Below are 23,481 nucleotides of genomic sequence, written 5' to 3'. Positions count from 1 at the left end.
CTATCTGTGGTATTTGTGACAACTCTAGCAGACTAATAAGGGCCTCCCAGGGGGCTCAGTGGTGAAGAATCCACCTGCCAGTGTGGGAGATGCTGGTTCAATACCCAGGTTGAGAAGATCCCCTGGGGAAGGGAATGGCTACCCCCTCCAGTATTCTTGCCTGGAAAATTTCATGGACAGAGGAGCCTGGCGGGCTATGGTCCATGGGGTTGCAAAGAGTCAGACACAACTTAGTGACTAAACAACAGCAACAAAGACGAATAGCGGGTGACAGGTATATAATAAATTGGACTTAATGTTTATGCTTACAGTAACTGTCTTTTTATAAAAAATTTTTGTTTTTTTCCTTCATGGTAATAAAACTGATATATTTACTATAGATATTTAAACATATCCAGAAATGCCTAAAGACAAAATCACTAAGGTCACCATTACTAATATTTTAGTATTTATTCTTCCAGGGTATTTTTGGGCGGAGGCAGGTGAGGGTGTAGGATTGGAGGTGTGGGCTTATTTTTGTAGGTGGGCTAATTTGAGGTCCAATTTAAATGAATAATTTTTTTTTCCTGTTTTTATTTGCCTTTAAGCAAATTTAAGTTGAAAACCTATCTGAAAATTATTGTCTATTCAGATCTTCCCTAAGAATGACGCAAAAATACTGATATTGATGTAAATTTAAAGAAACACTGATTAAAGAACTCACTTCTCTTAACAGAAGATGTTCCACAAGTTTAGATCTTTAGTTGAAGTGCTACAGGCTCCATTTTGTTACGTTAATCAAATGCAGATATCTCATTGTTCCCTGTAGACACTTCCAAGTACAGAGGGAAGTAAAACACTATTCACATTTATTTTCGAAAATCATCTTGAAGTTGAAAATATTTTTAAAAAATTATTCATTGCTGAAGTTTCTACAACTACCAAAATTTTAAAACCATTCTAAAGTATTGACATGAATAAGTACGTTTAAGAGTTCTAAATCCCAATTACCACTTTATTAGAGGTCCAATAAGGAAAGATTTACATGATCCCCGACACTAGACTAAGAAAAAACAAAAAAATGTAAAAAACTCTGAGTTAGAAGAATCTTAACATAAAAGTGAGGTCATCTGAAGCAAATAGTTTTGAGACTAAAATCTTTCAGTCATTTACATTCCTACCTTGTCCATAATGACCTTTACCAATAAAGAATTTAGAGAGGAAATGGAGCTATTTAAGTAAATTATAATTAGATATCGGGTTTAGTTAATGGGTAGCTATGAGGAAGCTAAATGATAAAATACAGATCAGCATTCAGAGGTGCTGATAAAATGCTTTGCTAATAACCATATATGGAACAGAATGAGACATCAAATTTAAGTTTAACGTATATCTTGCGTATATGTGAAATATACTCTAAGTGGGACTTGTAACAAGGATTTTAAAATAGTCCATCAAATTCTTAGAATTATCATTGGTATGAAGGGCAAGAATTATACTAAGGCTAATTAAAAATCAGATCTCTCATTACTTATTTTAAGCCAATTGTTCTGTTAGGTAGTTAGAATAGGAAACAGGAGTCCAGAATGGTGGTGGCTAAAAGACAGGAAAGAGAAAAGCCTGCGAAAATAGAACAAAGCAAAGTCCGAGGACCGGAGTGAGGACCTCAGGTAGAACAAGCAGCACTCCTGGCTAGCCCGCTTTACATAGGGCAGGCCCGGGGGGGGAAAAAACATATAAAAAGAGGAGCCAAAGGGCTGGGGGTTTCTCTTTCTGCCCCCCACGCGCTGGGGTGCTCTTCTCTTCGCGTCTTTGGGTCAACATACCCTCACGCCTCGAAGATGGATTTTCCTGCAATTATCTAAATAAAATAGAGCTGTAACACAGAGCTGTAACAATGATTTGCCTAAGAGCTATAACACCGTCCGTTCGAGACCTGAGAGCTATAACACGGTCTGCCCAAGACCCGAGAGCTGTGACACGCCGAGGGCTTTAATGTCCGTCACTCCAAATCTTTGTTGTGACGTGACAGAACCAAGGAGCATGCACTCTCCTGACAGTTCTTATCCCCCACAACTGATTCTTTCACCAGAGTCATTATACAGGCACAAAATTAACGTGTTTTAAATTTCAGTAACATTGGATTTTTCTTTAATAACGAGAGAAATATTGAAGGCGAGCAAAACTAGATTGTTAGACTGGATATCACTTTAATAAGATTTTATCTCATTTTCTTATGAGTGCCATATTGAAACAACACAATTACTTTAAAAGTTCAGACTAATCAAATAAATATGAATTAGGGCCACAGAAAACAAGACAGATATTTTGCTTGCTGTTCATTTTTTATTTTGTAGGTAAAAGACCAGGTTAGATAAAAACCTTCCTGTTTAACTTGCAAACAAATAATTGTTCATATTGAATTTTTAGATATACACAGTAACAAACATATTTATACAAGTTTGAAGGAGAAAGTATAATTGTTTTAAGTAATCTCCATTTAACCAACTCACTAGAGTAACAGATGCTCTCCATTTTCTTGGAAAAGAATACTAATTGACGCCTGGGCAAGATGCAGGCTTTCAGTTAGCAGGCTTCTGTCTGGCACATGCTTCACCCCTGTTTCCACTTGCTGCAATCAATTTGAAAGTGAAAAGTGAAAGTCGCTCGGTTGTGTCTGACTCTTTGCGATCCCGTTAACTGTAACCCACCAGGCTCCTCTATCCATGGAATTCTCCAGGTAAGAATACTGGACTGAGTTGCCAATTCCTTCTCCAGGGGATCTCCCCGACCCAGGGGTTGAACCTGGGTCTCCTGCATTGAAGGCAGATTCTTTACCATTTGAGCACCAGTAAAGCCCATGTGACAGGATATGTTTACCACCAGTTAGCTGAGGTTGTTACTGCAGTGGGTTGAATAGTACTCCCCAATAAATCATACCTACTCAAAAGCTCTCAAAAACTACTCAAAAGGCTTCTCCGATAGCTCAGTTGGTAAAGAATCCGCCTGCAATGCAGGAGACCCTGGTTCGATTCCTGGGTTGGGAAGATCTGGTGGAAAAGGAAAATGCTACCCACTCCAGTTTTCTTGGGCTTCCCTTGTGGCTCATCTGGTAAAGAATCTGCCTGCAATGTGGGAGACCTGGGTTCAGTCCCTGGGTTGGGAAGATCCCCTGGAGAAGTGAAAGGCTACCCACTCCAGTATTCTGGCCTGGAGAATTCCATGGACTGTATAGTCCATGGGGTCACAAAGAGTTGGATACGACTGAGCGACCTTCACTTTCACTCAAAAGCTCAGAATGTGATCTTACTTAGAATCAGTGTCTTTGCACATGCAATTAAGAATGAAGGTAAGTTCTGAGGTAAGATCATAGTGGATGTGGGGTCGCAAACATGTAGATGACCACATGAAGACAGGCAGAGACTGGAGTTATGCTGCTTTCAAGGAATATGTGGGGCCACCAGAAGCAGAAAGAGTCAAGGAAGCTTGGAAGGATTCTTCCTTGGAGTCTGCAGAGGATACATGGCCCTGCTGACACCTTAATTTTGGGTTTCCAAGCACCAGAATGATGAGAGAATAAGTTTCTGTAGTTTAAAGCCACACAGTTGGTGGTAATTTATTACAGAAATTCTAGGAAACTAACACAATTACCAAACTGATTATGTTTGATAATTTATGATAAATTTATGTTTTTATCATGTTACATAAGCAGATGAAATGAGTGTGAAGAGTTGTAGTTTCTGTGAAAACCAAGTTGAATACTTTGGAAAAGCTAGATGAAAATCTGTTGCTTTCTCCATGCTCAATTTGAATGTATTGGTTAATTATTGGTAAAACAGTTCTAAAAGACTGAACAGAAATGTACTAAAAATCCACAAGTATTCTGTACCCATATACAACTATATAATGTAACACATATGATTTGTATAAGACAGTCAGAGAACGCTTATAAGCATACCTACATTGTAAATAACTGGCAAATAAAGATGACTTGTACTTTAAGTTAAAATATCTAAGAATATATGTGTTATTTTAAAAATGATATCCTGTTTTAAAAGACTTTTTGCATTAACCAAACAACTAAGGGGTCCAGATAAAAGGGCTCCGACTGTTCAATTAGAACACAAATTTGTAATATCTAAGGCCACTTAGCTTCAAATACATGTGATTTTTTTACCTTGTCATCTCTACGACTGCCACAACTCTACAGATGCAGATGATTCCAGGTGATAACTTTCTGATGATCAGCAGTCTATCCTTACAAAGTCACTTCTGTTCAGTCTCAAAATTTCCTTGTATGAAATCCTAGGTTAATTTTGCTGGAAGAGATGCATGCTCTATTACACACACATTCACTCATTTTCCAAAATACAGTTTTCCACCATCCTATTAGAAATTACATCATTATATTCTGACAAATTTTGAAAAGAAGTATGTGTTCTCCTCTCTACTTTCACTTCAGTTCAGTTCAGTCGCTCAGTCATGTCCAACTCTTTGCAACCCCATGAACCACAGCACTCCAGGCCTCCCTGTCCATCACCAACTCCAGGAGTCCACCCAAACCCATGTCCATTGAGACAGTGATGCCATCCAACCATCTCATCCTCTGTCATCCCCTTCTCCTCCTGCCCCCAATCTTGCCCAGCATCAGGGTCTTTTCAAATGAGTCAGCTCTCCGCATCAGGTGGCCAAAGTACTGGAGTTTCAGCTTCAGCATCAGTCCTTCCTTCCAGTGAACGCCCAGGACTGATCGGATCTCTTTGCAGTCCAAGGGACTCTCGAGAGTCTTCTCCAACACCACAGTTCAAAGCATCAATTCTTTGGTGCTCAGCTTTCTTCACAGTCCAACTCTCACATCCATACATGACTACTGGAAAAACCATAGCCTTGACTAGACAGGCCTTTGTTGGCAAAGTAATGGCTTTGCTTTTTAATATGCTCTCTAGATTGGTCATAATTTTCCTTCCAAGGAGCAAACGTCTTTTAATTTCATGGCTGCAATCACCATTTGCAGTGATTTTGGAGCCCAGAAAAATTAAGTCAGCCACTGTTTCCCCATTTATTTGCCATGGAGTGATGGGACCAGATGCCATGATCTTAGTTTTCTGAATGTTGAGCTTTAAGTCAACTTTTTCAGTCTCCTCTTTCAGTTTCATCAAGGGGCTCTTTAGTTCTTCTTCATCTGCATATCTGAGGTTATTGATATTTCTCCTGGCAATCTTCATTCCAGCTTCTGCTTCCTCCAGCCCAGCATTTCTCATGATGTACTCTGCATATAAGTTAAATAAGTAGGGTGACAATATACAGCCTTGACGTACTCCTTTTCCTATTTGGAACCAGTCTGTTGTTCCATGTCCAATTCTAACTGTTGCTTCCTGACCTGTATACAGGTTTCTCAAGAGGATGGTCAGGTGGTCTGATATTCCTATCTCTTTCAGAATTTTCCACAGTTTATTGTGATCCACACAGTCCAAGGCTTTGGCATAGTCAATAAAGCAGAAATCGATGTTTTTCTGGAACTCTCTTGCTTTTTTGGTGATCTAGCGGATGTTGACAATTTGATCTCTGGTTCCTCTGCCTTTCCTAAAACCAGCTTGAACATCTGGAATTTCACAGTTCACATTATTTCTGAAGCTGGGCTTGGAGAATTTTGAGCATTACTTTACTAGCGTGTGAGATGAATGCAATTGTGTGGTAGCTTAAGCATTCTTTGGCATTACCTTTCTTTGGGATTGGGATGAAAACTGACCTTTTCCAGTCCTGTGGCCACTGCTGAGTTTTCCAAATGTGCTGGCATACTGAGTGCAGCACTTTCACAGCATCAACTTTCAGGATTTGAAATTACATCATTATATTCTGACAAATTTTGAAAAGAAGTATGTGTTCTCCTCTCTACTTTGACATCTGCTTTTGTCTGTTTTTTTTTTTTTTAATATATTCTAGGCATAGATTCCCTAGCAGTTGGCCTCAGCCCTAACCTGGCCTTAGAAGAGACATTACAATTCATTTTCTACCTTCTCCTATTTAGCTATATGTTATATATTGAGGGAACATAAAAGAACATAAATGATGCTACTGAAAATATATTTAATATAATGATGATACAATTAATTTCTTTCTGTCCTAGTTACCCATATAAAAAACTACATACATACTAGAACAATGAATTATTTCTTTTTAGAAGGAAATGATATTTTTCTAAAGCAGTAAGTTAATGCATCAATTGCTTGTTAAAAAAATGAAACTTGAAAACCAGTGTAATCTCCAAAAATAACAACAAAAATGCTATGGGACAAATAACTTAATAGCTGTAAAGTATTAACTCGATAAAACCATATTTTACTAAAATATTTTATTGTAATAAGATTCACTGTGCTCAAAATCAATACAAAGTAAGTTATAGTTATTTACATACAAATAAATGAACCTATGTACAGTAGTTAATAATAGCTGAGTAAACAGCATCAACACAACGTTGGTCTCTAAATCAGTATGTAGTTTCCTAATGATTGTTAACAACAGTAAAGAAAAAAATTGCTGATCATAGTTGTTCCTTCTTCTTTTTGGCCGTGTTATGGCATGCAGGATTGTAGATTCCCTGACCAGGGAACAGGGATTGAACCCATGCCCCCTGCAGGGGAGCATGGAGCCTTAACCACTAGACCACCAGGGAAGTCCTAATCCTAGTTGTTAAATTAACTGATTTCTATTGAAAAAGAAAGTTCTCAACCAGGTATATTTAAGACAAAGTCTTTATCCCTTTGAAGATTAACTGGAGAAAAGTCCGATTCTCTCCTGTATACTGCAGTCCAGTGAACTTTTAAGTCTGGTGAACTTTAAATAGCATTTTTTCCAAACTTTATATCTACTTCCCAAACAGATTTTACTTCAGTATTAATGTCAAAGAATAAAGTATTTACATTATTTGACTTGGAACTAATATCCATGATGTAACAAATTATTAACAATTCTGATATTTGCACTGTATACACTCAGATATGCCCACAAAAACCAATCTGTTGATGGCTTTAAAAAAATATATTAAGATGCCAAATAAATCTATTTTATTATGAAGACTTTGATTAAGAATATATTTTTATTAGACATTATGGTAACAAATCATTACCCTATATATAGTTGATTTATTCAGTGCATTTTTTTAAAAAAGTAACTGAATCCCATTGTAGCTGTTCTTGAAGGAAAAAACCAATCATTTCTCCAGTTGTTGAGGAGTACTAAAAGCCTCGTACACATTAGCAGCAAAGTCTTTCACTTGCTCCATCATTAACAGATCCTAGCAAAGACGAGAATAAAACATTAGTTTGTAAAAAGAACAGATAATCTGAATTCATTTCTGCAATCAAGCAACAAATTTAGCTCAAAGTTTTGTGGCATTAAGGCCAAAAAGAAAACCATTTAATGAAAGAAGTTTCTTTTATAATAAATTCCTGGAGATATTTATTAAGTTTTTGTATAAGAGACAGTGGGTATGATAAGTATTCAAGCGTGGCTTGTCAAGATGAACCGCTTACTGACGAAGGCAGAGACTTTTATGAAAATGGACAAAGATAAAGTTAAGGTATAAATGCCAGAACTCACAACTTTCCCCCCTCACACTAAGAAGATCCAAAATAGTCTTCAAATGGATCTGCGTGTGAGTATCAAATGCTGGATGAGAATCTGTTGAATAAATGATTACAACAATATATACACACATACATAACCAACCACACAAATATACCTGAGAACAGGGGTTCTTAACGGATTTGCTAATGTAGATAAAGAAACAATTACATCTTTTTTTCATTAGCCTTTAACTGAAATCTAGCTTTTCTTTCAGTTGTGTATATAAGCAACAGACAGCAGAACCTGTGAGCTGGCCTTTAGCAGAATTCAGACATTTTTATGTCATAGATAGGTAAGTTGCAGAAGTTCCATGAACTGTCATTTTAAAAAGTATTTTGAAACTGTATGCAGTTGGTTTTCATTAAAACCTACATATTTTACAGTATACACTTACAGGCGTTATTCTGAGGTGTCCACAGGCTTCCCCAGAGAGTGAGGACCCATGGCAACAGAAACCATTATGTGGTTCACGCTGCCCGGTGAGCGGCAGAGAAACAGGAAGTGAACCTATCCTTGATGTTCTTTCTTAAGCATCTGAAAATCCAGGTGAGCTTAGCAAGTTTTCATCTCACAAATTCATAGCTACATTCTCTGAATACTGCATGGTACTCTAACCCACAGAAATCATAATTAAAAAATTTGGTGGAAGGCTTGTCAATTAATGGTCTAGTATATAAACAATCTACATGCAATGATACCAAGAAAATGTATTAATACTAAGCACTAGTATTAATGATGTTTGTACCTTTTATTTTCATCCTCAATTATAGACTTTAATATAGTATGTAAATTATTTAAGCACCAAAGCTGGTGTTGTATTAAGTGTGTGTTAGTCACTCAGTCACGTCCAACTCTGCGATCCCATGGACTGTGGCCCACCAGGCTTCTCTGTCTGTGGAATTCTCCAGGCAAGAATACTGGAGTGGGTAGCCATTCCCTTCTCCAGGTGATCTTCCCGACCCAGGGACTGAACTTGGGTCTCTTGCACTGCAGGCAGATTCTTTACCATCTGAGGCACCAGGAAAGCCCTGGTGTATATATTATGCTACTCATCAAGATGAACAGCTTACTGATGAAGCCAGAGATTTTTATGAAAATGGAGAAAGGTAAAGTTAAGGTTTAAATGCCAGAAGTTACAACTATTTTTTTTCTTACACTAATATGCACATGAAAATTAAAAGAAAAAATATTTAAAACTTAAGTGTTCAAAAAATTTTGAGCTAAAATTAAACTTAAAATTAAATTAAGTCACATGTGAAGGATAAGCCAATGACTCTATACAAGAGAAAGGAAGAATTACAACCCATAGCCTCATGGCTCTTCACGTTCCCAAGCAGAAAACCATAGAGATACTCTAATTTGAGATAAATATTACTGAGAAGATACTATCTTTACACTTAGGCCTAGAGTCTCTCTCTTCTCACTGCACATTATGGCAGTAGTTTGGAACTGAGGTGTATTGCGAGTAATTTATTGCAATTACTGTTATACAGTTTACAAGTTTGCAAATAACTTGGAAAAAAAGTTTGGATTCAAAGCTGTTCTTTTAGTAAAATCAGTCTTATTCAATGTATTCTATTATAAAATGCTTTCCTAAGAAAGGAGATGGAGTTATAGGGAGACCAGTGAAAAATTTAAATAACCTACTGAGTATGCAGCTTTTAATGAACAGATTATTGGTGCACTATTAACAGTTATACTTATTAACTATTTAAATGCTTTACTTTCCTACAAAAATGTTTCATTTTTCCTCAAAATCTGAGGGACTGGTTCACTGATTTGCCTCAAGGCACAGCTTAATGCAAAACATTAACACTGTAAATTCAACTGACCACTAGAATATATCTGGACTAAAATGCAGTCTGTCTAACATGTGTTGTACTGTAACATGGAGAAAGGTATTCCCAACCTCATAAAAGTGTCATGATATTATACTCTCATGGGGCACTTGACTGTATTCTACATGTTGCTTCAAGTTTTTGGTTTCTTTGAACAAATATCATAGAAGAGAAATGTAATTTTATGTTAGACAAACAGGACCACAACCAAAAGTACAGTCTGTTTTTAATAACCCAAGCTCTCCTCTTACCTGAACAAAATGACTAGGCGTTTCACTGCAAACTGAGTGGATCTGTCCATTTATTATGGGAATTATCTTAGCTAAAGGCAGGCTGACACTGGAAAGACTGAAAAATCATCACAGTAATAATTACTTTCTGAAATTATCTTATAGGAATTTAATGTTTAATTATAAAAGAAATAGTCATTGAAAAATACTTAAAAAGAAAATAAAGACCAAACATAATTTTACCATCTAGAAATAACAATTATAATTGACATCATAGTTAATTTCTTCCAGTAATTTTTTTATACATATCTATACTTTTTGGGTGTTTTTAACACCCAGCTATAACCTCCCAAGCAACACTGTTTTGAATTTTTATTCACATGCTATAATCATTCTTTCCATCTCATTAATAATAAGTTCTTCCAAAGTATTTGTCTGTTTTTTAATTACTATATAGTAATCCATCCTCTAGCTGTGAGAACTTATATCATCAGCTCCCTATGGTTGGGCATTGAGTTTTTGCCTAATTTTCCTTAATATAAATAACTCTGTATTTACAGTGAATTAATGAGTCGAAGGGTATGAATGCTTTTAAGCTTTAAAATGTATATTGCCAAATTCCCTCTGCTTCTCTAACAGTATGAGAGGATACCTGCTCTATCATGACTCCTTTCTACATCAAGCATTTCTTTACTCTTCATGTGTCTGATAGCTAAAGATGACTATCTCACAGTTTTTGGTATGTATTTCTCTTAATTACTAGCAACGTCAAATAGTTAAGTATAATAAACACTTGAGTCCTACAGGAGTGATCATGAGTACCACAGGAATTAAGAAAAGATTAAAATGGCTGATACAACTGCAACATAATTTTTCTAATTCTCTAGTGTACAAGATCAAGCATTTATTTTATATAAAAATTCTTATCACCATTCAGTAAATAACTAATACTTTTGCTAGATAGAGATTATAGTGAAATTTTGTTGACTGGAGCACCTTAACTTAGAGAACTTACTGAGGCTGAATTTTTTTTGAGAATTTAAAGAATTGCTACAAAAGATTTTAGGATGACATTTAAACTGCTTCTGAAAATAAACTTTATGACCCTAAGCATTCCAAATCCTCAATGTTAACTGTAAATTATTCCTTTTTGTATAATAAAGAGTGGTCCCAGAGAACTGGGCAAATAACCTCTTGCTCTATGTATCTGAGAATTAAAACAGGCATTGCACATACATACTGCATATCAGTTACTGTTATCCCTAATTTTAACAGATAAGTTTATAGTCGGTTAACATTGATTTAGTACCTATTATTTTCTGAATTTAATACAAAAAAACTGTAAAAGAGTGTAAATCCTAATAGATTCAAGGTGCTCATGCTGAGATAATAAGAATAAAATAAAGCCATACGCTATCTTTTGGCAGAGTGAATCCATGACTTAGTAATTATGATTAAAATCACTATCATCTGTACTATCTAAACATTCCTAATCCTACAAAATGGGCTACAGAACTAGGAGATTATTCATCAAATGGGAATCTAGAACAAGAATGTCTGGTTGAATTATGAAGGCCAATTATAGCTTATAGTACTGGAATAATGTAAGAGAAAACGTTAAAACTTAAATAACGTTTTCACGAAGTTTTGTATTCTACAGTGTTAAATTTAAAAAGCCTCAATAAGTGAAACTGGCCTATGGAAAAGTAGTTTCACAAGGTAAGTACTTGTGTACAGCGGCAAAATTTTAGGAGAAATAAACATTTTAATACTGAATACTGAAAGAGCTCCTCCTAATGAAGGAGTCATTGGTTTAACAGAGTTTAATTTGTTGAAAAAATTAACATTCACATTTGTTGTCTGAGATTTTTTTTTTTCTGTTACCTGGAACAAAAAATAAACATATCCAAAAGCACTGTTTTATCAGAAGTCCTTAGACTGGTGACATTCTTACATGTCTTCTCACCTGTTCATGGAGCTACCATGCTGCAGGTCTTGTTCAGTAGGTCGAAAGAACTCCGCCATGTTGTCTAGCAGTCTACTGAACCCTCGGTTCAGACAGGTATTCAAAACTGTACTAAAATCTGGACTACATAAAACAAGATGATAAATTACCTTTTAGATTTTCAATGGAAAAGGACAAAACTTTAATAACCATGTGGCCACCTTTGACAGCCGTACCACCATTTCTAGTCACAATTTTATAAACTAAAACATTATAAAAATATATCAAGGAGTCCATCTTAAAAGTTAAGCATAAAAAGAGGGCTAATTATGTAACACAACACAGTGAGGATATTTGCCCATTTTGCTAGATTTTCTTACATTATTGGCACTTCATAAACGTACTTTTATAAACATCAGTAATCATTACTTCTCTTGAGGAAACTCTTAAAAAGGAATCTTCTTCTAATCACTTTTATACTCTATCATATCATCCTAGTGAGAGAGAATATTTTGTTAATGTGTACAGATGAGGAACTGGACACTTGATGCACGAAGAAATTTGTCCTAAGATATGTAACTAGTAAATATAGAAGCCAGAATTTGAACCCAGGGCTTTCTGACCTTAAAGGTCAAGCTCTTTTTGCTATATTATTACCTCACAGAAACTCTTTGATACGAAGAGTAATTTATATGCTATCAGAGTTAGAAACTGCCTAGTTGAACAGCTTAGTTCTGTCTCTGACGTGTAGAAATCTCAACTCAATGCATGGCAGTGTGGCTGTGGGGGGCTAGGGCTATAAATTTGGGAATTATTAACATACAAACAGTAAAGTAATGGGAGTAAATAAAATTGCTTGGGGCAGTTGAGGATGAAAAAAGAGCAAATACCTGAGAAACATTAGTATTTAAAGGAAAGACAGGAGTAGAGGAACCTAAGAAGGAATGATCTGAGAACTGGGGAGAAAATTGGGAGTCTGTCAAGGCAGCCATAAGAGAAAGAATTTCAAGAAAGCCTTGATTAATAGCGTTATCAGAGAAAGGTCAAGAAAGATGAACGCTACAGGTTGACTGGATTTGACAAAAGGACACTGATGACTTTCTTCTAGGGTTTCATGAAGTGATCTGAATAAGAAAAGAAGTGGAGATCGATATTGTAGAAAGTCAAAGGACTAGAACTTGATGAATTCAGATAATAGCTGAATTAACCTAAAAATTTGCTGGTTTTCTTCAAGATCATGAAAAAAATATTAACAGAGGATATGACCTGCCCAGAAAACAAAACTAGAGAAAACGATCTTAAATTATCTTTAATTAAAAAAAAAATACTGATACTTTAATCACTTAAGATAAAAGAAGATGAACACTAAGATTTCACAATGATAAAACTGCCTCAAAGAGTGTAAGTGGCTCAATCAAGGCTGACCAGCTGATAAACAGCAGGGCCAACCCTGAATCTAGGTCCTCTTATCTTCTAATGCGAGAAGGCAATGGCACCCCACTCCAGTACTCTTGTCTGGAAAATCCCAAGGATGGAGGACCCTGGTGGGCTGCAGTCCATGGGGTCACTAAGGGTCGGACACGACTGAGCGACTTCACTTTCACTTTTCACTTTCATGCATTGGAGAAGGAAATGGCAACCCACTCCAGTGTTCTTGCCTGGAGAATCCCAGGGACGGGGGAGCCTGGTGGGCTGCCGTCTATGGTATCGCACAGAGTCAGACACGACTGAAGCGACTTAGCAGCAGCAGCAGCAGCAGCATCTTCTAAGACATAATCTGGGGCTTTTCCCATTTGTAACATTCTGGCTGTCTTCTGGGTAAGTTTTAAAAGTTGATACTCTATTGAAGGCAGATGTGAGTTTTTATGGAAGATTTAGTAACATTAGAGGTGAACCTGAAAGGGTTAGGGGAAGTAGTTCTCATAACTGAGTATGTGTGTGTGCATACACATTAGCACATGTGCACATGTGTGTATACCTGAAGACTAGCTCTGGCTGGCAAAAGCACCTCTTCCCAAGTCAGCACTGAGTGACATCAGGTTGGGAGTCAGAGAGTCAGCGCTGCTGTGGCTGCAATTTTAGTTTTCGGTTTTTTTTCTTTACAGGGCTGGTTGTTAAACATATACCAGAATACACTGGGCATATAAGAATCACCGTTTAAAGCTTTCCTCAAAATATAAATGCTAACTATCTTCCAGTCCCTTAACTAGTATATCAGAATCTCTAGGCTAGGAAAACAGGTAGGGGCAATCCTGGGTATCTTGGAAAAAAAATCTCTGCTTACCTCCCTACCCTAATAAGACAGGCACGAGTGTAGGCAGGAAATCCTACTAAAAGCAGGGGAATATATTTAAAATTTAATTTTAACAAAATACTATGTTCACTATTTGGTCAAGAAGAACTATAAAATGGTCATGAATACATTTAAAACGGAAGCACATGTTCCTGTTACATGCAGTGTACATACCTTTCCAACATGTCTCTAGTTTCATTGAGTAATTTAATAGTGGTAACATCTCTAGGAGAAAGTCCGCAGGCCTGTGAAATTAAAATGCCACACTTCAGGGTTTCAAATATTAGCACAGGGTTATGATGAAACAAACTCAAGAGTTCAGGAAATCTCAAAGTCTATGGTCTATCAACAATAAAAAAATGTTCAACTCAAAAAAACTATACAGGTTGATGTGCACAGCGAGTAGCATTTAAAACATGAGTCACAACAGGATCTTTATAAGATCTTTATTTACCTGAAGGACATATTAACAAAGAAAAATTAGTCTTCCAGGTTGCAGAGGCCAGAGATATTTTTTTCTATTATTGTTAAGGCATTTTATTAGGATATGTGTGTGTCTTTTCTCATCAATCTAGTTTAGTCTAAGGTTCCAGAGGCTTAAATTCAATCCAGGTAAGATTTGGTCCATCATCCCTCTCATTACCTGTTCTGTTGAATTATTTTCAAGTCCACTGTTGAATTTTAAAATTTGGAAATTGCTTTATCATTCCAGAAAGCTTTAAAAATACTATTACTGCATCTCCTTGAGATTCTAATTTTTAAGTAAGTTTTCTCCTGTTTCTCTTGGTAATTCTGACAGGTCTGTTCTGTTCATTCAGTTCAGCTTCCATCCTGCAGGGGTCCATGGGGTTCTCTTAAATGGGTTACAATCTATCTCTGGAGCCTCCGGGGGAGCGGGAGGCAGGCAATGAAACACATGGTCATCTTTGTTCTAACAGGGCCTTTAGGCTGAGGTGTGGCACAAGGGCCTCTTTGGTCCAAGACTTCTCCAGTTGTGAAGTGAGAAAGATCCTTCTCTCAACTGCAAACAATGGATGCAATCTGCTTACATGTTAATAAACAGCAATTATTTTAAAAGAGGCCCATAACCTGTAATCCTTGGTATTTTTATTATTCTTAATCAGTGAGTAACATAGATCACAACTGTCTGGGACACACCAGGGTATAGCAACACCACGGTTGATAACTGTTAGAATTGGCCTTTGTTTCTCAACTGGATGACTACAACCTCCTTGAGTGCACTCTGATACTGTCATCACTGATTTATCTTCAAAAGCAAACATGATCGTGGTACTGACCTGATCAAAATTCACCTTTGTCTAGAACTGGAAGTTTAGACTCTTTATCTAGGCATACAAAGCTCTTTATGATACTGTCCCCAACTACCAGCTTTATCTTCTGTTACTTGATCTCATACAAATATGCTTTAGCCACTGGAACTGAATTTGTCTTCCGAATTCCCCAGGTTTACTGAGCATGCTTATTCATTTTATATCCCAATCATACATTATAGTGTCTGTCTTATAACTAATATTCAATAAAATCTTGCTGAATATCTAAAATGCTTTCTAACTAGAAATCAATCACATTTATAGTTTGTTTTCTAAATTAATGAGGTTTTATTTAAGTTATTGAAATATATGTCTTTCAATCACTTACCTTTCAAGAGACTCAGAAATCTAAATTTTAAGACATAATGAAAAAAACATTAAAAACAAAGAGCAACTGGTTTGGTTAAATAGCTTTGAATTAAGCACCTGAACTGCTAATGGAGTTTCTTCATCTGGCATCATATAATGGCATAATAAAGATTTGGATCCATCGTTATTAATCCAAGAAGAAGATTTATGCTGCTCAACGAGATCTCTGATTTCTTTTAGTTTTTGCTCCAAGTCCAAAAGGGACAAAGAATGTTTAAGAGAAACACTAGAAACAGAGAAAAGAAAACTGGGATAAAGTGAAACTATACAACACGTCCTATTAATACTCTTTTCCTAACAGGTTACTACTGGAGATCCTGTTTCATCCAGTCAAACCTGAAACTACTGACTATGAAATCATTAGAGGAGATTAAGAAATCAGCCACTGGTTTGTGGCCAAGAAAAATTTTGTTGCAGATTTCACAAGAAAATTCCCACTGTAATTAAAGATACTGCCTGTATGAACAGGAGTTAAAAGCCTCAGAGGCAGATTTTTAAAAGCAGGTCTTCTGTCTCATGACCCAAATATTTTTGGTTTGTTCTGAAATCAATCAATAAACAATGAAACATTAAAGCTTTCCCTTTAGTATCAAAAGGTTGATACTGATGAAGAAAACGGATTCCACAATGTAATACCCCAGGGCTGGGTCTGTATTAGGTTAAAAGAGTTGTGCAGACCACCATTTGTCAAGTCACTAGCTTCATCAGAACTATGCTAATTTTTCTTTTATTCATCAGAATCAGGAAGTTAAGAAAAGGCAAAGCAAAATGCCTTACCTTCCTAAAATCTTTTGCACAGCCTGTTTAATGACAGTGATCAATTCTGTCAGGCCTATAAAAACAAAAATAAATGTAAAAGCCTTATTTACATTTTCAATTCCTCAATAATACAAATGAATGAATTAGAATTAGTTTACAGGTCATAAATAAGAATCTTACCATCTCCAAGGAGGTGCTGAATACTTGATAAATATTGCTGTTGGACATCTGGGGGGGCAAGAACTGTCTGTACAAAATAGATAGAAGGTACTCAATATTATTAATAAATAATAATGTTTTCATTATAACTTAAGCTGAGATTCTAGGACCTAGAACAATAGGAAACACTACTCTTCAACATAACAAAAAGTCTAGTTTCAAAATATGAAGAAAAATAATGGTTAAAGTTTACAATCACATGAAATATAAAGATATTTATTCTATATAAATTATCATGATAAATAATATTTGGTTACATTTTGAATCTCTTGAAAGATAAGGCAGTATCAATTTAAGTCTATTAAACTTACGGTGCCATTTTTGCCAACTGCTGCATTATCCAAATAAATATATCCACCGATTATGTTTAACTGGACTCGCAAAAGAACCACCAGCATGCAAGTACTGTATACAGCTACGATACTTCTTGTGAAACCTTTGCAGAGAAAAGAAAACCTCTTGGTACTAATTATTAAAACACAAACAAATGTGTAAAATCACAAACCATCCCTATGTTATTTTTTCATAAGACAACTTAAAATATACATTTATAATTATTTCAAGTACAAAAATGTATCAATTCAAAATATTTCATAGTTTATCTGCTTACAAAATATTTATTGTCAATTAGGAATGATCTCTTAATTGAAACAATAACCAATACAGATAATAATAAATATATTCAGTGAAGAGTTAAAGGACTGGGAAGCATTCAGTTGTAGCCTCAGAACTCTGAGCTGTCCAGGGAGCTCGTTCAGAATCAGAGAAGAGGGCTGAGCATGAAGAGCTCCAGCCGTCATTGGCAGGTAAAAGAAGATAAAGGATAAGCTCATACAGGGATGGAGGAAGGTAGGCTTCACAGGTGCTTAGGACAGTGTTCAAAACAGAGGTAAGAGAAAGGTGTTGACTCTCGCTGAGAGGTCCAACAGGAGGAAAATGTCCAGTGGATTTAGCAACACTACTGATCTTGCGATACCCGCCTGGAGATACAGGAGTGGAAAGCAGGCTCCAGGTGTGGCAGAGAGTGAGGGGGAGTGCAGGAGAAAAGAGAGAGGATGTAGAAACCTTTAGTGTTGCACAAGGGGGATAAGAGAGTGCAACAGCTGGAAGGAGATACAGGGCCCTACACACGTTTATTTCATTTTCAAACAGGTGAAGCTTGAGCATGATTTGTGCTTCCCTGGTGGCTCAGTGGCGAAGAATCCACCTGCTAAGCAGCAGACATGGGTTCAATCCCTGGGTCGGGAAGATCCCCTGGAGAAGGAAATGGCAACCCACTCCAGCATTCTTGCCTGGGAAATTCCATGGACAGAGGAGCCTGGGAAGGTATAGTCCATGGGGTCACAAAGAGTCAGACATGACCAAACAACAACAAGCATGATTCAGTGGATAAGGATTAGCTGAATGGATAGGAAAACACAAGAAAGAGTATGAAGTTCTGAGACATGGAGATATATATATCTATCTGTCCTAGGGAAGCCTTTTATTTGAAATTTTTATCACTAATCACAGTTTGCATACAATATCAAAGTAAAATTACTATTTAGGTTGGAGTAAAAACTTCCTTTATTGTAGCTATCAGTACCCAATATACACATATGTAGTCTAGGATAGGTTTATGTATTATTATAACAATAATACCACCATCACCACCACTAACATTACTCAGTAGCTTCTACAACCAGACATCAATCTACTTGCTTCATGAGAATTATTTAATCCTGACAACAACTCCATGTGGTAGGTAAAGAAGAGTCACCCACATAACAGAATACAACAATTTCCCATTAAAAATATTTTAAGGCTATGACTTGAAATATGTAGGCTTACTTATTATCTTCAGATCCTCCCATATTTCTAGCTTGTTTGAAGGCCTAAAGAAAAATATCAGAAAAGATGAAAATAATAATCTAGATAATTTAATAGAAAACTTTGAACTTTGCAGTTCAATATTTAATTATATTTTATCACAAGATAACTATAACTGTAGAGACAAAGCCCATAAGCTATACTAAAAAATGACTATAATTTCAGTAACTGATGACAACACCCATTTTCATAAGAGTCAGAGACACGACTTAGCAACTAAACGACCACCATCACCATTACCTGTGAATGTCCTTCCAGTCTTTCTCCTCCTTCTGAGCACATGCATATGTGTACTATAAAATCATATAGGAAAAGCAGGAATAATATTTATCTTTCCCTTATTTACTATTTTACAAATAATGAAGTAGGTCTATAATCCTTCAATGGTAAGTATTTTTTTTTTAATATTATTACAAACACAGGCATTTAAATGTGTATTTGATGTGTTTCTACCCACTGTAGTTGTTACCCTTATTAATGTTCAAACTGCCCGTCTTTGACTATTGTGGGGCTATCCAGGTTACTCCCTAAGTTCTTCTGACATGAACCCTTTAGGCTTTGATAGCTTCTTTGCTTTCGGACACAAAAGGTGTCTGGGTTCATTCTGTTCAATTTTTGCTGCAAGCCTGAAATCATCCATTTCTCTGAGAGTCCTGGTTTCCAGTAGCACAAAATGCTAGTCTGAAACTGCAAACTTTGATTAAGGACTTTGATTAAGGATTCACTACCTATGGGGCAGGTCATTATTTCTAAGCCTTTTCAGAAGACTCAGCTAGTATACTATATGTGTGTATTTATATGCACATATATTAAAGGATAAAGTACATCATGAATTCATATTTATACTTCAAATTCAAAATTAGGATCACTTTTTTTTTTTAATAATCTCATTAATCTTATATCTGTATTTCTTTCTGCCTGCACTAGAAATCAGTGAAACCAATATAATTACAATTTGCCTCATCCCTCACTCTGTGGACAACAGTCTCAGAATAGCAATACTGAAAAGAGTTTAAGGTTTTTGTTTTTTCAATTTTGTATGCTCTAAGAGTATATATCCCACTAAAAATACACAATCAAATTTCCATTTTAAAGTCACGTGGCAGAGTTTCTGTTGGGCTTCCCTGATGACTCAGTGGGTGAAGAATCTGCCTGCAATACAGGAGACACAGGAGACATGGGTTTGACCCCTGGATCGGGAGGGTCCCCTGGTGAAGGAAATGGTGACCCGCTCCAGTATTCTTGCCTGGAAAACCCCATGGACAGAGGAGCCTGGCAGGATCACAAAGAGCTGGACATGACTAAGCACGCAGGTACAGCACAACTTCTGTTTTTGTGATTACGACACCAGCTAGATACACATTTAGGTTATTTCATTTATTTTACTATCACTTTAGACATTGCTTTTCAAACACTAAACATAGTTTATGTTTAGACAACTGGTGAAAAGTGAAAGTGAAGTCGCTCAGTCGTGTCCAACTCTTTGTGACCCCATGGGCTGTAACCTGCTAGGCTCCTCCAACCATGGGATTTTCCAGGTAAGAATACTGGGAGTGGGTTGCCATTTCCTTCTCCAGAGGATCTTCCCCACCCAGGGATCGAACCCTGGTCCCCCGCACCGCAGGCAGACTCTTTACTGTCTGAGCCACCATAGCATACTATATACACCTTTCCTTTAACTTTTTAAAACTTACAACAGTATATCCTGGAGATCATTCCATAATAGTATATAGATAACAGCCATCATTTTTTTTTTTAAAACCACAGCATAGGACTCCACTGTACTATGTGGATGGAGTTCACTGCTGTTCAAATCACCTTTGTGGTAGAACCAGTATTTTTGTTCTCACATTTCCAATCTGTCACAGATGAACACTTTTGTAAAATACAATACAAATAAATTGCAAGAAAAATGAAATTTAAAAAATGACAAAAATACAATCCCATATTCTTTATTATTATTATCAGACATAAATTTACATTTCAATAAGAAGTTGAACTACCATTACAACTGTGGGGTATTACTAGTTTCTTATCTTTCTTTGCCACTGGAGGGACTGCAGAGCTTCAGGTAACCTTTTACTAGACGGCACAAGTTTGACAGCTACATGGAGAAAATCCTACCGGGGCCCTACTGCAGCCTTAGCTACCGTTCAAGGCTTGTTGTGGAATACCATGTTTTAGTCCTAAGTTAAACTGGGAATCAACCATAATTCAAGGATTAGGTATTTTAATGCAGTTAAATCACATCTCTTGAATGTTGCCTAAGATAAATCTCAAAGTGATTCTTACCGAAATTCTAAATGAAATAAGGAAATAGCAGTTCCAAAATTTTAATACAGGAAGTACTCAATAGCAGCTGGCTATGGAAAGGCAAATTAAGGTTTTCTGTCTTGAAACTGTACTTAGCTGGCATGATTTTGGTGGGACAGGACAGAATTATAGCCGCACAGGACATTTCTTCATTTAGACATTCACTGCTAAGAGACTTAAAAGTAGATTTAGGTGAAAGTGAAATTGGTAGTCACTCAGTCGTGTCCGACTCTGTGCGACCACATGGACTGTAGCCCACCAGGCTCCTCTGTCCGTGGGATTCTCTAGGCAAGGATACTGGAGTGGGTTGCCATGCCCTCCTCCAGGGGATCTTCCTGACCCAGGGATTGCACTCAGGTCTCCCACACTGAGGGCAGATTCTTTACCATTTGAGCTACCCAGGAAGATTTAATTGAGATGAGACCTAAAGTACAGCATGGTAAATACAGTTAACAATGCTTTTGTATACTTGGAATTTCCTGAGAAGAGATCTTAGGTGTTCTCACCACATGTTAAAAAAATGGTAACTACGTGAAGTGACGGATATATCAACTAGCTTGATGGTGGTGATCATTTTTAATGTATGCGTTTACAAAAAATGAAAAAAAAAAATTCACCTTATCTTTTTAAAAGATTTTAATTCTGAACCTATGTAAAGGGTACTTTCTATGCCAATATTCCTATCAAATAATTTGTCTAATGGAAATCAACTCCAAGTTAATATGACCAGGCTCTTTAATGTTACCAAAATATATTACCAAATTAAGAAACTAATCCTTTCTAATTGTTCTGCCTCTCTTGTGATGAAGGATGTTTAAGATTCTTTGCCACTGAAACTTCATTGCCACCAAATGAATATAATAATTTCAAATCAAAAGAAAGGTTAAGAAAAAATAACATGAAAATATTTAAAGAGGAAATAGGCAATGATGAGAACTGTTGTCCATCTTATCCTTCCAAGAATTCTCCTCTCTGTGTGTAAAGAAAAGAGGGCTCATGCCTTTTCTTTAAAGCTGCCCAGGTTTACCCATCAAAATTAATCGCTTTGTTCTCTAGCCTCTCACATTTTCTTCCCACATTTTGCTTTTACGTTTTAACACAGATTAACCACAATAATAGAGTTTTGCCAAGAAAACGCACTGGTCATAGCAAACACCTTCTTCCAACAACAGCACAAGAGAAGACTCTACACATGGACATCACCAGGTGGTTAACAATGAAATCAGACTGATTATATTCTTTGCAGCCAAAGATGGAGAAGCTCTATACAGTCAGCAAAAACAAGACCGGGAGCTGACTGTGGCTCAGATCATGAACTCCTTATTGCCAAATTCAGACTTAAATTGGAGAAAGTAGGGAAAACCACTAGACCATTCAGGTATGACCTAAATCAAATCCCTTATGACTATACAGTGGAAGTGAGAAATAGATTTAAGGGACTAGATCTGATAGACAGAGTGCCTGATGAACTATGGACAGAGGTTCATAACATTGTACAGGAGACAGGGATCAAGACCATCCCCAAGGAAAAGGAATGCAAAAAGGCAAAATGGTTATCTGAGGAGGCCTTACAAATAGCTGTGAAAAGAAGAGAAGTGAAAAGCAAAGGAGAAAAGGAAAGATATACCCATTTGAATGCAGAGTTCCAAAGAATAGCAAGGAGAGATAAGAAAGCCTTCCTCAGAGATCAATGCAAAGAAATAGAGGAAAACAAAAGAATGTGAAAGACTAGAGATCTCTTCAAGAAAATTAGAGATATCAAGGGAACATTTCATGCAAAGATGGGCTCAATAAAGGACAGAAATGGTATGGACCTAACAGAAGCAGAAGATATTAAGAAGAGGTGGCAAGAAAACACAGAAGAAATGTACAAAAAAGATCTTCATGACCCAGATAATCACGACGGTGTGATCACTCACCTAGAGCCAGACATCCTGGAATGTGAAGTCAAGTGGGCCTTAGAAAGCATCACTACGAACAAAGCTAGTGGAGGTGATGGAATTCCAGTTGAGCTGTTTCAAATCCTGGAAGATGATGCTGTGAAAGTGCTGCACTCAATATGCTAGCAAATTTGGAAAACTCAGCAGTGGCCACAGGACTGGAAAACGTCCATTTTCATTCCAATCCCAAAGAAAGGCAATGCCAAAGAATGCTCAAACTACCGCACAATTGCACTCATCTCACACACTAGTAAAGTAATGCTCAAAATTCTCCAAGCTGGGCTTCAGCAATACGTGAACCGTGAAATTCCAGGTGTTCAAGCTGGTTTTAGGAAAGGCAGAGGGACCAGAGATCAAATTGCCAACATCCGCTGGATCATCGAAAAAGCAAGAGAGTTCCAAAAAAACATCGATTTCTGCTTTATTAACTACGCCAAAGCCTTTGACTGTGTGGATCACAATAAACTGTGGAAAATTCTGAAAGAGATGGAAGTACCAGACCACCTGACCTGCCTCTTGAGAAACCTATATGCAGGTCAGGAAGCAACAGCTAGAAGTGGACATGGAACAACAGACTGGTTCCAAATAGGAAAAGGAGTACGTCAAGGCTGTATATTGTAACCCTGCTTATTTAACTTATATGCAGAGTACATCATGAGAAACGCTGGGCTGGAAGAAGCACAAGCTGGAATCAAAATTGCCAGGAGAAATGTCAATAACCTCAGATATGCAGATGACACCACCCTTATGGCAGAAAGTGAAGAGGAACT

General features: G+C 36.8%; 1 protein-coding gene across 1 annotated transcript in view; it reads right to left on the bottom strand.

Annotated features, from left to right (window-relative positions):
• Nucleotides 1-7,046: 7,046 nt before the first annotated feature.
• The window catches only part of PEX3 (peroxisomal biogenesis factor 3), a 34,290-nt gene continuing 17,855 nt past the window's right edge, over nt 7,047-23,481 (bottom strand). The window contains exons 4-12 of the mRNA XM_043457284.1: nt 18,420-18,463; nt 16,901-17,025; nt 16,551-16,617; nt 16,389-16,443; nt 15,669-15,837; nt 14,086-14,156; nt 11,640-11,762; nt 9,695-9,791; nt 7,047-7,273 (exon numbers count right to left, since the gene is read on the bottom strand). Of these exons, the coding sequence (XP_043313219.1) occupies nt 7,190-7,273; nt 9,695-9,791; nt 11,640-11,762; nt 14,086-14,156; nt 15,669-15,837; nt 16,389-16,443; nt 16,551-16,617; nt 16,901-17,025; nt 18,420-18,463 (835 nt within the window). The 3' untranslated portion in view covers nt 7,047-7,189. The remainder of the gene's footprint in view (nt 7,274-9,694; nt 9,792-11,639; nt 11,763-14,085; nt 14,157-15,668; nt 15,838-16,388; nt 16,444-16,550; nt 16,618-16,900; nt 17,026-18,419; nt 18,464-23,481) is intronic.

Source organism: Cervus canadensis, chromosome 33 (assembly GCF_019320065.1).
Source record: "Cervus canadensis isolate Bull #8, Minnesota chromosome 33, ASM1932006v1, whole genome shotgun sequence".
In the NCBI taxonomy this organism is placed as follows: domain Eukaryota; kingdom Metazoa; phylum Chordata; class Mammalia; order Artiodactyla; family Cervidae; genus Cervus; species Cervus canadensis.
The sequence above is the reverse complement of the archived record's forward strand: the minus strand, read 5'-3'. Positions and strand labels throughout refer to the sequence as shown.